The 14,272-nt window shown below is 36.0% G+C and overlaps 2 protein-coding genes and 1 long non-coding RNA gene across 4 annotated transcripts; 1 reads left to right on the top strand and 2 right to left on the bottom strand.

Moving 5' to 3' along the window:
* Window positions 1-765: 765 nt before the first annotated feature.
* CHX28 (cation/hydrogen exchanger 28) lies at window positions 766-3,822 on the top strand. The gene is made up of 4 exons (XM_012210196.4): window positions 766-1,090; window positions 1,246-2,244; window positions 2,334-2,924; window positions 3,056-3,822. The coding sequence occupies exons 1-4, from the start codon at window positions 905-907 to the stop codon at window positions 3,665-3,667; spliced, it is 2,388 nt and encodes a 795-aa protein (XP_012065586.1). The 5' UTR covers window positions 766-904; the 3' UTR covers window positions 3,668-3,822.
* A 156-nt stretch (window positions 3,823-3,978) lies between these two features.
* LOC105628720 (uncharacterized) lies at window positions 3,979-6,495 on the bottom strand. Its single transcript, XR_001046572.4, has 5 exons — window positions 6,263-6,495; window positions 6,048-6,137; window positions 5,867-5,946; window positions 5,483-5,599; window positions 3,979-4,258 (listed from the first exon to the last, which is right to left on the bottom strand). It is a non-coding gene; the product is annotated as an uncharacterized LOC105628720 (long non-coding RNA).
* A 536-nt stretch (window positions 6,496-7,031) lies between these two features.
* LOC105628719 (uncharacterized) lies at window positions 7,032-13,919 on the bottom strand. 2 transcript variants are annotated; one of them, XM_012210193.4, is made up of 13 exons: window positions 13,759-13,919; window positions 13,245-13,629; window positions 12,511-12,682; window positions 12,390-12,439; window positions 12,008-12,100; window positions 11,833-11,921; window positions 11,212-11,290; window positions 10,868-10,950; window positions 9,961-10,039; window positions 9,128-9,821; window positions 8,856-8,927; window positions 8,105-8,726; window positions 7,032-7,610 (listed from the first exon to the last, which is right to left on the bottom strand). In XM_012210193.4, exons 1-13 carry the CDS (start codon window positions 13,788-13,790, stop codon window positions 7,469-7,471), a joined length of 2,592 nt encoding a protein of 863 aa, XP_012065583.1. In that variant the 5' UTR covers window positions 13,791-13,919; the 3' UTR covers window positions 7,032-7,468. The 2 variants fall into 2 exon arrangements, with proteins under 2 accessions (XP_012065583.1, XP_012065585.1); XM_012210195.4 differs by having other exon boundaries at window positions 8,105-8,723.
* Window positions 13,920-14,272: the final 353 nt, after the last annotated feature.

Genomic DNA, 14,272 nt, shown 5'->3' with positions numbered 1-14,272 from the left:
TTTCATTTCTCTCTATATTTATATATTTTTTTTTTTGAAACTTTTGAAGACTCCTCCTTAGTACTCTTTTAGTTCCACAAAAATAAAATAAATCTAATTCAATTTTCACACAGATTAAAAATATGTAACAAATATGTTTAAATTATGATTTATATTTAAATTTTTAGTACATCTTTTACTATATTTAATTTAGGAACATAAAGAGTTTATGTTTCAAATTAGTTGTTAATATTTGATTAACATTAATAATAGTATATTTATCAGTAAAGACACACATTAAATATAAATATAAATATAAATATAATAGGAAACTGTGAAGTTTATTTAAGCTAAAAAGGTTATTTAAATCAATAGCGTTCTGTCGTTTAAAAACACGAAGGAAAAGACATATCATGTCGTTTCCTTGATGGACTTGTTTTGAACAGTGACTTAATTGGATAGCTTGCATTTGTTTAGCAAAACAACTTACAAATCAAGGGAAAAAATAATACTTGAAGAAATATTAAAAAATGATTTCTAAATTTAATAAGCTTAATCCTAAACTCTGCTGATTAAATATTAATGACTGTTAATTAAAACTGTAATGTTTGATAATGTTTTTTTTTTTTTTTTTTTTTTTTTGTTATAATTCTCTTAATCCTCTAAAATAAGCAACATGGCTTAATCTCCTCAGGTTATTCCGACAATTTCTCCTTAAAGAAAGCAAATTAATTACCACCACTCAGCTCATCTGGTAAAGAAACCAAAGGAGGAGGAAAAATGGTGACCATAGTTTTGTTTGCAATGAAAAAGAAAACAAACTGGAAAAATGGTATAGCCAAAAATAAAAAATAAAAAAAATAATAATAACAACAGTAGGAAAAACTCTGCTGCACAAAATCAAGAAGAAGGAAAAGAAAATAAAATGGCAAGCCAAGTACAGACCAAGGCAGCATCTCAAGAAGCAGCAACTTGTCAGAATTTTATTACCTACACTGTTAAAAATGGTCCTGGAAAAGTTATCGGACTCATCCTGACATTTGTTCTTAGTCATCTTCTGCACCATATGCTAAGGCCATTGTCTCAACCTCGCATAACTTCTGATATTGTTGTAAGTTTTTCTAACTTTTTTCTATTTCTTCGAACTCGAAGGATAGTTGTTATCTAATCGATTTTGACAGGAAATGCATATTTATAGAAATGATAAGTTTTGTTTAGGCTTCGTATTGTAAAAGTTAGTGTCTGTGAAATGTTTGTTTCGTGCAGGTAGGGATGCTTATTGGCAACATATCATGGGTTCGCGATTCGTTCGACGAAAAATTTATAACAACACTAAATTTCGTAGCAGAGTTTGGGATGATTTGTTATATGTTTGTATTAGGAATGGAAATGGATCCATATGTAATATTTAAAGCACCAACTCAACCTGCTATAATAGCCTATGCAGGAATGATATCTACATTTATATTAACTTGCACTATAACCCCATTTCTTACCTACTTTAAAACTACAGACCTAGGCTTAACCCTTTCCCTGTCAATCACACTTTCTGGTAGCGGTTCTCATATATTAACTCGAATCATAACGAATCTGAAAATAGGAAAATCAGATATAGGAAAGCTTGTAATTGCAGCAGGAGTGCATTCTGATATGATATCTATGCTTGTAGTTTCTATTGGATATATTTTTCTTTCTCCAACAACAAGAGCTAGTACTGATTTTTCTGCGCGATTTACAAAAGCCTTAACTATGGGTTCTGCATTGTTACTGCAAACGATTTTCGCTGCAAAAATTTCGCCTATTTTTATGAACTGGGTAAACAATGAAAACCCAGAAGGGAAACCTATGAAAGGCTCACACTTGGTGCTCTCAATTGCATTTATGGTCTTGGTTTGTACTGCTTCGCCAATATACGGATATAGTCCTATTCTAAGTGCATTCATGGCAGGAATTTTTTTACCAAGTGAAGGTAGAGTGTCAAAATGGGCAGTTGGTAAAATCAATTATCTATTAACAACAATTTTCTACCCACTTTTTTTCTTTTGGATGGGGTATCATACAAATTTTCGAAAATTTCAACCTGGACTATGGGGAACATGGGCAAGATTTTTCGTTCTTATAGCGATAGCACTGTTTGGAAAAATGGTTGGAACTGTCATCTGTGGTGCAATGTTAGGTTACCACTGGCGCGAGTCGGCTGAGCTCGGATTGCTCTTGACTGCTAAGGGTCATTTCCATATATTCGTGGCTATTCTTACGAGCATAGTAAGTTCTTGTATTTTTCTTCTGCAGAATTAGGATAAGCTAAACTTGACAGATGAACTTGATTTATCAATTTGTTAAACTTATTGCAGTATGATATTATATCTACTTCAACAAGTACAATGATGGTGATAGTTGTTTTCTTCACTGTTGTATATACTCCATCGATTGTTATGCGAATCATTCAAAGAGCAAGAAAACGTGCACCAACTCATCGAAGAGCACTTCAAGGGCTCGATCCAACAAGCGAGGTTCGAATCTTGTTATGTGTTCATGGAACCCATGATGTACCTGCAACAATCAACTTCCTGGAGATTTCTCGAGGACCGGCTGATCCTGGAATTTTGGTTTATATAACTGACATGATTGAACTAACAGAACAAATAGCTGCTACATTGGTGAAGAGTGATGGGATGGATACTGTTACAGTAACTGACAAGGAAGTAACAGATATGAGAGATCAAATAACACAGTCAATCCAAGCTTATATTGACGAACATGGAGATGGTATCAGTATTAGAAGAATGCTTGCTCTATCAAGTTTTAATACTATGACTCAAGATATCTGCGGTTTAGCAGAAGACCTCATGACCAACTTAATCATTTTGCCATTTCACAAGAATCAAAGACCAGATGGAACTTTAGATGGAGGTAATCCAGGTTTCCGATACGTAAACCGGAAGGTAACATTGCAAATTTAATTACTATTTTGTTCATAAAGTCTTCAATGTTAAATTTCAATGAGGTGTAACTCAATTTAACAAGTAAAATAATCAATTTTTCACTTGATTATGATGGTTCTGGCTTGAAATAGATGCTTAGAAATGCTCCATGTTCAGTGGGGATTCTCGTGGATAGAGGTCTTGGATTGGCAGAGAACATATCAACAATGGCGAGATCATTCCTTGTAGCAGTCATTTTCATTGGCGGCAAAGATGACAGAGAAGCACTAGCTTATGCAGGTCGTGTTGCGAAACATCCAGGAGTAAAGCTCACCGTTATCAGATTCTTGCTCGACGACAATCCAGATAACAACTCAAGAAGAGCTGGGTATAGAGTAAATGTTGCAGAGCAAGAAGCAGAGATGAAGCTAGATGACGAGTGTTTCGCTTATTTCTACGAACGATATGTTGCAGGAGGGCCTGTATCTTATATGGAGAAGCATGTTGCCAATTCAGCTGAGACTTACTCAACTCTGAGATCACTGGAAGGGAATTATGCACTAATCATCGTCGGACGAGGAGGGAGAGTGAACTCAATATTGACAGTCGGGATGAACGATTGGCAGCAGTGTCCGGAATTAGGTCCGGTTGGGGATGTGCTTTCAGGGTCTAGTTTCTCACAGAAGACCTCTGTTTTGATCATTCAACAACACCATCTTAGAGGAGAACTAGACGGTGTGGATGATGAGTTCTCTATCATGTAAATGTCTAGTGTGAAATAGATCAAAACAATTTAGGTAGGAAAGGAAAGAACCAGAATACTTGTGTAGAATATATAGTTTGTAGAATGGACAAATACGCAAGTCAGCAGTGATAAGAACTGTAATTTCTTATTGAATGAAAAGGAAGGATTTTACTATGTGATTATTCTCTAACATTAATTTTCTTTTCTTTGCAGCTCCAAAACATACATTATACTTTCATTTTTCTTCTGAATAATCACAAGTTCTGCCCTAGTTTGTTATTAGGGCAGACCGGAGTAAGTAACAAGTTGCATATAAACATGAAGATACGGTGGTTCAAATCCAAGGAAAGGTTTAATAAGGTCTCGTTAAGACAAACAGATCAGGATGACATAAGTTGATTAAAATTTGTCACAATTAAAATTTAACATTTGATCATCTCCTACAACCCATTACTTAATTACAACCAGCACTGACAAAACCCATCCCATTACTTAATTACAACCAGCACTGACAAAACCCATCGAAATCATTGTCTTTATCCAAATTGCCATCAAACGCAATCAACTAATCCGCGAGCTAGTAGTACTGAGAAAACTTCGACATCTCAGCCTACAAGCAGAAATTTAGAGGCATCAAAATAAAGTTTGAAAAGAGCATTTTGTGAGCTAAACAAACAAAGAAATTAATAACAGAAACTAGGAAGTGCATATTAGTTCTTTCATTTTCTCAAAATGTATGCAGACTAATATCAAATTACACCACAATATCCTCTAACAAATTACATAATTCATATATATTTAATATCCTCTAAATATTCGTACCAATTAGTCAATAGTCTATCTAAAACAAGCAGATTAGTGTCACCTAAAGTAAATGCAAGAACACGAACCAAAACATAAGAATGCCCAATTGCAAATACAAGACCGTTGAAACCAAAAGCTATATCATGAATTGTATTTTATATGAATTATGAATCCCCAACTAGTAACTATACCCAATGCCAATATGCTTGTGAGAAAAGAGGCAGCAAAACTCATCATGATGAAATAGTGCAGCTCCTGGCACCACACTTTTACTACAAAGAACTCATCTTTATTAAAAGACAAAATTGCTAAAGCCAGAGGCGTTGCATCACTAAAACTAAATGCAAAAGTAACAATTTCAATAAGTTAGTTCATTGTTAATAAAGCTACAGCTGAATGGTAACTTTGTCCTGCAAAAATTAGCAAGTGTGCACTCACAGTAAAATTACATTGTAGTTGTCAAGTAGCCAGTTGCTGCTAGCTAGTCATTCTAAGAGAAATATATAAAATAAATCTCAGGCAGAACTCCCCTTAAGATTTGAACTTAAAAACTCATAGAAATTGTATTGCAGCAGAACTATCTGAGCGATGTACAATTGTATACCATTCTAGCAGACAGTAGGAAATTTGGTAGCATAACTCAGATCTAACCTTTCCAAAAGATGTACCTAGATGATACATCCTAAAAGAAGCATCTCAGAACAACATCTAGGACAAGGAAGAACAAACTACCCCAAATAAAAGACAATTGTATACATTTTAAGGGGGAACCAAACTTTGCGCCCAAAAGGACACTCAAAAATCTAGTATGAACCTAAAAACTTTGTTAAGTCTGACAATACAAATGCATGCTCGAAGATGAAAATAAGTGTTTATGCCAAACAAAATCTTACATAGATGATGTTGAATATGGCATCATACTTGAACATAGATGTCACATAGCATGTTACATATATGCTAGCAGGTTGATTAAACCAGAGTAAAATACTAAATTATAAAACATAGTAATTAACATTTAAAAGTACAATACCCTCTGGATTGCTAAGTTGGTACTCAAATGCGTTCTTCAAATGGTCAAGTTCCTTGTCTAGATCATTGATAGCTTGGTTATATACTTGCTTGGCGAAGACTGGCTAGTCGTGTGAATCTACAAAAGCACGTCAAAAAGATTACAACTTGAAACCCAAAAATTGTTATAAAGAATTCCATCTAGATTCCCAATTCACCAAGTTTTGAACTAAAAAACTCCAAGAACAAATAAGATATGCATCCGGCCATAAACTGTTTAATCTATTTCACTTATGCTAATTAAGCATGAACCGCCGAAGGACAAACTGACTTACTACAAACTCATTTCTAATGAGAATCGGAAAAAATATCCATACCCATATGTATAAACGAGAAAAGCACTAACCCTAACAAGGATTTTATATTGGAGAGGATAAGGAAGCTTGTAGCCTGCAAAGAGAACATTTTCGTCTCTTGTGCAACTGTCTAATTAAACCAACCAAAGACGATAAAAGAAATTAGAGTCTGATTAAGCTCAAAGTTCAGTAAAACAAAGAAGAGCAAGCAGCAGCATTAGCTATAAATACATGCGAAGAATGTTTCCGATGGTGTGGTCCTCTCTCTCAATAGTGAACGACGCCGCATTAATTATTTTCGTGTCTCTCTCGTACGACACCCTGACAAAAAAAAAAAAAAAAAAAAGTAAGCTTTAGAAGAAGAGAAAAAAATCGCCGGACATGGTGAGTTTCAGAGTGGGAGAGGGTTTTCACGGGAAATATCGGAGGAAGGAAAATGAAGTTACTTTTTGGTGCCTTCAGGAACAACGAATCGCTCATAACGGTCTCGGTCTTTCCTTTCTCTCTCAAGCTGCTCTTTTGTCTGGGTGTATGCACTGTGACCAGTTGCTTCTGTTATAAAACTGAAGCTTTTTGAGTACAGAGTCCAGATGGTAGGATGAAAAACGCTCTATTTCAATGCGGCTCTATTCCCGTCGTCTCGTACCGAACGACCGACTCGTAAAACGATGTCGCTCGTAGCTTTGGGAACAGCGGGCAGTAAACTGAACAGGTAATTTTTTTTTTTTTTTTTTTTTTTGAAATTAGAATATAATCAATTGTATTTGTAGTATCTCAACAATTTAAATTTTATTAAAAGAGTTACAATTGAATGTATTTGATTAGATTATTCTATTGAAATTTAAACTGAACTATTTATAAAAACATAAAAATTTATTCAATTTATTTATTCTCCTCTGGAATATGCTTCAAACTATATCCCGAAATTTAGTGGTTGAGTTATCATTAATTCCCATTCTTCTTTGATAAGCTCATATAAGAAACAAAATTAATTTATTTTCATTAATCAATTAATCTAACACTTAATGCAAAAATTCTGATAAATCAAAACTAGAAAGACAGCCAAGATTGCCACAGCCATATCCTTAGAATGCACATGCCTTAGCTCAGAAAACGCAATTATCACATGCCACGAGTGATTCCTGCACGTAAATCTGGGCAAATCTATCATGAAACAAAGGAAATTCCACAACCAATAAATTGCACAAACGAAGATTTTGCCTTTGAAAAAGCCATGGACTAATTCTAAGTTTTTAATAACAAGGCAAATGCCACTAACATAATCAAAATCACTAAGACAAAGCATGTTTATGTAGATGCCTCAATACAGCATACAGAACATTGGGAAGAAAAAGCTACATTTGCTAGATCAATTATGCATTAAAAATACAGGGAGTATTGGAAAAGAAATAAAAATAGAGACTGCTCCTTTGAAATAATCTCCGGTTGTCCAGGATCATTTCTTCATGAAACTGAGTGAACTGCCCCAATGAACAATTCTTTGAAGAAATATCTATCAGCAGTGATAGAAGCAACCAGAAAATATTAAATTGAATCTGTTCAGTCTTTGAGGAATGGAGACTGGTACTTCACCTCTAATATGGAAGATGTCTCCACATGTGATGATCAACAATTGCCAAAAAGATAAACATTCATGTTTTTGTCCTCTTTTGCTTTTGAGGAACAAAGCGAACCGCTTGCTTCCCGAGTTCCAAGGTTTTTATTCTACTGTCATCCAGAGTAACAGATAATGTTGCTGTGCCTCCAATAAAGTCGGATACCACTCCCTTATGCCTGCCCAATGAGTCATCATCAACAGCCAAAAAGAGATATAAACCCAAAACATAACCAAAATTTCCAGAGTCATGACACGAAGGGTTCTAAAACTCATTTCCATCTCTATATAACAGCAAACACATTTTCCTTTTAAGTACAAGAATGGGACATGCATGCATACATGCAGACTCACTGGGCAGAGGGCAAACAAGTCAAGGAGATGCAGATAAGTTTTTGACCATTGAGGATACAATCCTCTCACAGCACCGAACTCATAATTTCTGTTGTATTTAAAGAACAAAGGAAACATCCATCAAGTTGTTTCCTGCTGCAGAACAAAACTAGACGAGTGATAGTTAGGAACAGATCAATTCTACATAATCACTGGTCTACACCTTCCTATGTTAACTCCCAAAACTCCAATACTCCCTTACCAATCTACTTCCTATGTTCTTTGCTACAACTCCATAGCAACCTCCTCCCAAGGAGAAGGGGTAAAAAGGGAAACTCACCATGAGTTATCAGATGGTTGATGAACTTCAACTCTCTTTCCAATAGCATCTTTACCCAACTTCTTCAATATCCAACTAGCTTCCATCATCTCACTGTCTTGATGTGATTGTGTGGCATCTTCATCTTCAATAAAAGATGTCTTCTCCAGCAAGCTTGACGGTCTCTTTCTTTTTGACCTTTGACCCCTTATGGAACTCTTTTCTTCCTCAGGTGGAGGTTTTCGAGAATACTGATTTAAAATATTAGGTTTTTTAATCTTTAACTTCAGTGAAAATTTGGAATCTTTCGGCAATGATTGCAAAATAGGTGTATCACCAGAATCATCATTGCTTTCAGCATATGTCTCAGGCCTGACTTCTGGTTGCTTCCCTAAACCTCTCAATGCAGAGACTTCACTTACAGGCCCAACTCCAGTCCCACTTCCATCTATGCTTCTTTTACCTGACGAGACACGAGTATGATCTGAAGGGACAGTTTCATATCCATCTGTACCACTTCCTCTCTCAAATTTGGGATTTAAGTTGGAAGTTTCAGGTTTCACTTTTCCAAACTTGATAAAATTTCCTTCCTTTATTGGAAACTTCAAACTTCTTATTTGGCCAGAGTGATCAACTGTATCTGCTACAAGTTGTAAAAACAATTCATGTTAGTAGTAATAGCTACAGTAACATCATTTATATATTCCGGCCATGGCATTATGGCAGCATTGGGTCAAAATTTATCAATACAAAAATAGACAAGCGAGATTACCATCGCTAGTGCCTTCATGTCTATCACCTGCAAACCTGACATTCATTCCATGTTGGCCTATATCTTCGCTGCCTGCTCAAGAAAACTGATTAATAAATAAATGGAATAGCAAGAAAAAATGAGACTAAGTGCATATGTTTAACAATTATAGTGACAAGACAGCATCAACAATGAATAAAAAATACAAATTATCGAACCTCAGCTTGCTTAAATACACTATTTTTATCATAATAATCCATTCCTAGTTTAGTAAAAGTAGTCATATGACATACCATTGGAAGTTGTCAAATCTTGATCTCTTTGGTAGCTTGAAGCGTCGGATCTTGGAGAATTAGTTACATTTATTTTTCTTGCACCTAGATTTATAACTAACTTCTTAGCCTTCACTGATTTTGACTTGTTGGTCTGTTTTTCAGTATCATCCCCACTATCCAAATCATGAGGTTTATTACTCTTAATCTTGACAATTCTAGACGTCTTTTCTCCATCACTCACCATTACCTCATCCACAAACTTATGTTTCAAAACCCCTGGCTGATTAACAGAGCAAACTCCATCAGCATAGTTTACAATCCCAGCAACCGGAGAAGAATATGCATTTGGTCCTTTTTTATAAGGCCCGGCGTCATCACTAATGTCATGTTCATGTGGTTCTGCTTTACTAATTAAAGAAGCCTGAGAACCTTTTTTCTTGGCAGATATCTTACTTGATGATTTCTTTCCACATTCCTTGCTCTTCTTCGGTGACTTATCAACTAACCCTTTGAGTGAGAGCTTTAGAGAACGTCCAAATTCATTTTTTACCATCACAGAACCATTTTCTTCATCATCTGAATAAGGTGAAATAGAAAATATGTCTTCTTGAGTTGGCAACCCTGCAGCAGCCCTCAAGCTTGCAATTAAACCTCGATCAGCTTTATCTCGTCTTCTCCAGAGTTCTTGAACAGCATCTTCAAGATCCTTTACCTGGTAATGTAAATTTTGTTTAATCATTTAAAAAGATATTTAAGAAGAAGAAGCAAAAGCACTAACAGCTAGAAAACCTCAGCACACACCACATCACTAACAGACATAAGCAAGAAATAGATCCCCATTTTTAACAAACCTGGTAGCTCTCTCCCCGACATGTAGCACATTTGTACTGGAGATTTCCATCCACTTGAAACTGTAGATATTTTTCATCACTGCAAGAAATTCGTTTAAGAATAAGTTTTACTGGCATCACAAAATCCAAGAGGACCAAGACATAAGAAATAAATAAAACTAACAGAGCCATACAAGCAACAGAAAACTATTATGCAAAAATCTTCTTTTTGGCAAGCAATTAGCTTATATAGATTACATTACTATCAATCTCAAAAAAGCATAAAGCCACTAGTCTCCACTTTAGCATTGAAGCAAAAAGTTAAGAGAGCATGCTCGGAAGTCATTCCACAAAAAACAATATAAATACTTCATAGCCCCAGATATGTGCCAGCTTTGTCCCTGATTTCTCTCGGGGCTCATTTGCTTCAAGAATTGTCAGATTTAGTCCAAGACACATGCCATGCTTTCTTGTTATATACAAATGAGTCCTCTAACCGCAGCTCAAATTGACACTCAAAAATTCTCTTTTAAAATGCATCATAAATGGATTATAACATAGCAAACATCTATCTTTTTCATGTGGCTCTATAAATGTCATCGCTCACAGGTTAGGCTATCCAACATGAGGCAAAGCCTGTCCTTTCTCATATTTGTCCACAACTAAAGAAGGGTTACTTGCTAATTAAAATTAAAAGTCTGTGTACGTAGAGACAAATTGCTCAGCCACTTCAAAAAAAAAGACTAATAGATGCAGTAAAAATAAGGTGACCCACAGCTATGGCATGTGAATAAGCTAACATTACATACACCAATATAATATTATCCATCACCATCATGTATCAAAGACAAACAAACATGTGCACCATTGATTTTTCACACTCAGTTCTGTTTATGAAAAAGGGATGTGAAAAAGAGCTGCAACAAACCTGATGCCATCACAACTGCAATGCACCCAGCGCTGGCAAATATCACAGCAGACCATTGGTGTTGACTCTGAATCTCGATAAACCTACAAGGTCAAGCCAATTTCATCAAGTAAATGTACGAAAAATCAGGCTACAGTTACACAGAAAGAGCGTAAGCTAACACTAAGTCCATGTCCAAATAATTATCAATGAGAAATAAATATATATTATAAAAACGACTGATGTGTTGTCTTGAACAAAAAACATTATATTTACACCAACTCTACCTGATGATTGATCCTTTAATTCTAATCATCATTAATACTGAACTAAAAGCAAGTACGCGTTAAGTAAGTCCACAATACCTTCAAACAAACAGGGCAGTAATTTCCCTTCACAAACAATCTTCCACAAGCATCACAGCACGTGTATCCCAGAAACCACCTGAAAGTTTTAAAAGCAAATGATAATGAACATGACAGTAGAGAAGATAAAATCCTTGTCCCAATTATATAGGCACATGAACTACAGAGATAAAGTGGCTCGTCTCATCAAGCAGCCTCTCCTGCCAGATTAATCGGGTGTTCGAAATCAAGGATGTGCATCAAATTTGTTGGTTTATTCACAAAATTCATCCATCATCATCATCATCACAATCATGTATAAATTGCTTAAGGTATACAAACACAAAACCAAAAGGATTGAAGAAATTTTCATTCACCTCCCGTTAGAGACAGTTTGACATCCCCCATTAGATATAGCAATGAATGGCCCAGCTTATGAGTTACAAAAGCATTATACTACTAAAGCAAAAGTTATTAATATTATCAAGAAACTATATCAATTACAAAGCACTATCTATCTTAATAAAAGTACCATTTTTCCCATTTCAATGAGTAATCACATAGTAACAACAGTATCCAAACATCAAAATGCACCAAGACAGCTACATTTATGAGCAAAGTCTCTCCAATGCTGATCAATACCTGACACTTAGACCATTTCCGGGGACAGAAGATCCACAGCTGTGACACCTTGTATGTTTGGGGCATAAGTATGGTCCAGAACTGACATTCTGCACCATCAAGATATTGACTGTTAATAATGCTATTTCAACTCAGAAATGACAACTCATACAGGAAAACATATTCAACACCTCACCTTGTGTGGAGGATGTTGGCAGTAACAATGGTACGCACCATCACACCTTTTGCAAAACATAAACTTATTTGGATCTCCAGTTCTTCGGCATATCTAGTAAAATCAAAAGGCATCAACGTTTAAGAGCAAAACCTATTGAATAAAAACATCAGGAAAGCTGCCACTAAACGGCAGCAATGCAGAAATAAATGAATATGTCTGGGCAACCTTAAAGAATAGCACAAGTAGAACAAAAGCCAAAGGCTGACGTGCCCAAGCTTTTCAATAGACACAATAAGCAGACGGACAAAAAGCCATATGTTGACATGTGCAACTTCAGTAATAGATTATTTGCTAAGAACAAACAAAAATGTAATTAACTACTAAGCTCATCCATGAGTACCTCGCAGATTCGACAAGACGGACAGGTCCATGAACTCCAGTGAAATAAATCTGCAATAAGCCCTTAAATAAGAAAACAAAAGATTTTTGCAACTTACAAATTTTTAATCTCCAACTGTTACCTCTATTTTGGGCCCATGACTTCAAACAGCTTCTATGGTACTTCTTGCCACAACTTTTGCATGAAAGCATCCTCCTTGCCCTTTCACTTCCTTCAGTTTCACCATTAAAACACATTCGGCACATTACATTTGTGTTGGATAGCCCTTGCTCATCTCCAGTTATAGAGGCAACCTGAAATTGAATTTGTAATTTTGATAAAAAAGAAATAAAACTAAACTTTGCCAAAGCTGCAGTACAAGCTGTCAAACAATAATCTAAAGTGCCCTTTTCCAATCTCTAATGATAGTACATAAGTAAAGCTGCGTGTATATCTATAAAAGAATGAAATAATAAAGGACTTCAAGCGCCACCACCTCACCAACCACCACCACAACCACCACCAGCAGATTATATTTACACACATCACCAATATAAGTTTACTCAACAGTTAAGCATACATAATTAAATAAGTTAAACACCAAATCGTCCTGAACTCTAAGTTCAACACAATCTGCCAATTACGGATAACATAGCTAGGAAATTCGGAGGTGTTAACCACCAAACCATTATAACGTATTTGTAGATAAAATTATATGCATCCAGAGACTCAATTACCCACATTACTAGCCAACATATTAAAAGTCTAACCTCCCAAAATTCACCCTACAAAAACACATAAAACAATAACTAAATTGCAAAACATCTCGTAGCACATTATTAAAATGAAAACAAAAAAATGACCAGTAATTCTCACCGCCATATCACCAGACTCAAAACGGCGGGCATAATCCTCAGCAGCGACCATAGCAGCAGCGGCTTTTCTCTGAAGCGCAACACGTTTCGTCTGAGCCGAAGCCTCCTCTCCCAAATCACCACCAGCACCAGTACCAGCACCAGCGCCACCACCACCGCCACCTCCATCTCCTACCGGAACAACACCCAACGTCGGCAAAGAAACCGCCGGAACCGGCGCAACCTTAGGAACAAGGACCTGAACAGTCGCGTCCTTAGAATCCCTAATTCCAAAAGGATCTCTCAAAAACTCTTCGATTCTCGAAACCTCGAACAGGAACTCAGCCTTGGATTTCGCGCTGTGGAGATCCTGCGGAAACCCTAGCGAGCAGAAGCAAATTCGGCGACTGCAAAAAACCAAAAAAAAAACCCAAAAAAAATGAGAGAAACAGAGGTTTAACGAGAAGAAGAGAGAAAGAAAAGAAGAGAAAGAGAGGGAAAAGAAGAGGTTTTAGTGTTAATAGTAATACACTAACCATGTAATTGGGCAAGCTACGTGAAAGGCCATAGTAAGGGATTTTGAATTTTTTGAGTTTTAGAGAGGGATTTACGATTTAGCGATCGCTCCTTAAAAAAATATATCTAAAATAAAATTAAAATTAAACTTCGGGCTTTATTTATTTATTTTTAATTTTTTCAATATGGTGAAAATAGAATTTCGGTTTTCCTTTTTTTTTTTTTTTTTTTGCTATGCCGATCTATCTTCTGTTCCTTTGATGGTGGATGGGGTTAAGGCAGCGTCTGGTTCATTTTTAATGCGTCGGGTTTAGATTATCTACGGTCAACCCTATTGTGATAGGAAATTGACGTGCTGGCATTCTGGTATGTGGGACCTACAAGAACTTAATTACCTGTCAAAACTTGCCATCTCACACCAGACCTATGTGCTTCGAAAATTTTATTCGGGGTAAGGATGCTCATTTTACCGCTTCATCCACTCTGGTTTGATTTTGTTGTTGATAGTCACCTAATACCAGTTTTCTACGGTGG

This window comes from Jatropha curcas, chromosome 6 (genome assembly GCF_041381405.1).
Source record: "Jatropha curcas cultivar XTBG-Jc1 chromosome 6, XTBG_Jcur_1.0, whole genome shotgun sequence".
In the NCBI taxonomy this organism is placed as follows: Eukaryota; Viridiplantae; Streptophyta; class Magnoliopsida; order Malpighiales; family Euphorbiaceae; genus Jatropha; species Jatropha curcas.
Note: the sequence above shows the minus strand (reverse complement) of the source record. Positions and strands in the feature narration are given on the sequence as shown.

Coding starts and splice junctions, on each gene's coding strand:
- CHX28 (XM_012210196.4), top strand. CDS start 905: ATGGCAAGCCAAGTACAGACCAAGGCAGCATCTCAAGAAGCAGCAACT. Junction 1,091..1,245: donor GCATAACTTCTGATATTGTT/GTAAGTTTTTCT, acceptor TGTTTCGTGCAG/GTAGGGATGCTTATTGGCAA. Junction 2,245..2,333: donor TGGCTATTCTTACGAGCATA/GTAAGTTCTTGT, acceptor AACTTATTGCAG/TATGATATTATATCTACTTC.
- LOC105628719 (XM_012210193.4), bottom strand. CDS start 13,790: ATGGCCTTTCACGTAGCTTGCCCAATTACATG. Junction 10,951..11,211: donor ACTGCCCTGTTTGTTTGAAG/GTATTGTGGACT, acceptor TTGACCTTGTAG/GTTTATCGAGATTCAGAGTC. Junction 10,040..10,867: donor TGCAGTTGTGATGGCATCAG/GTTTGTTGCAGC, acceptor AATTTCTTGCAG/TGATGAAAAATATCTACAGT.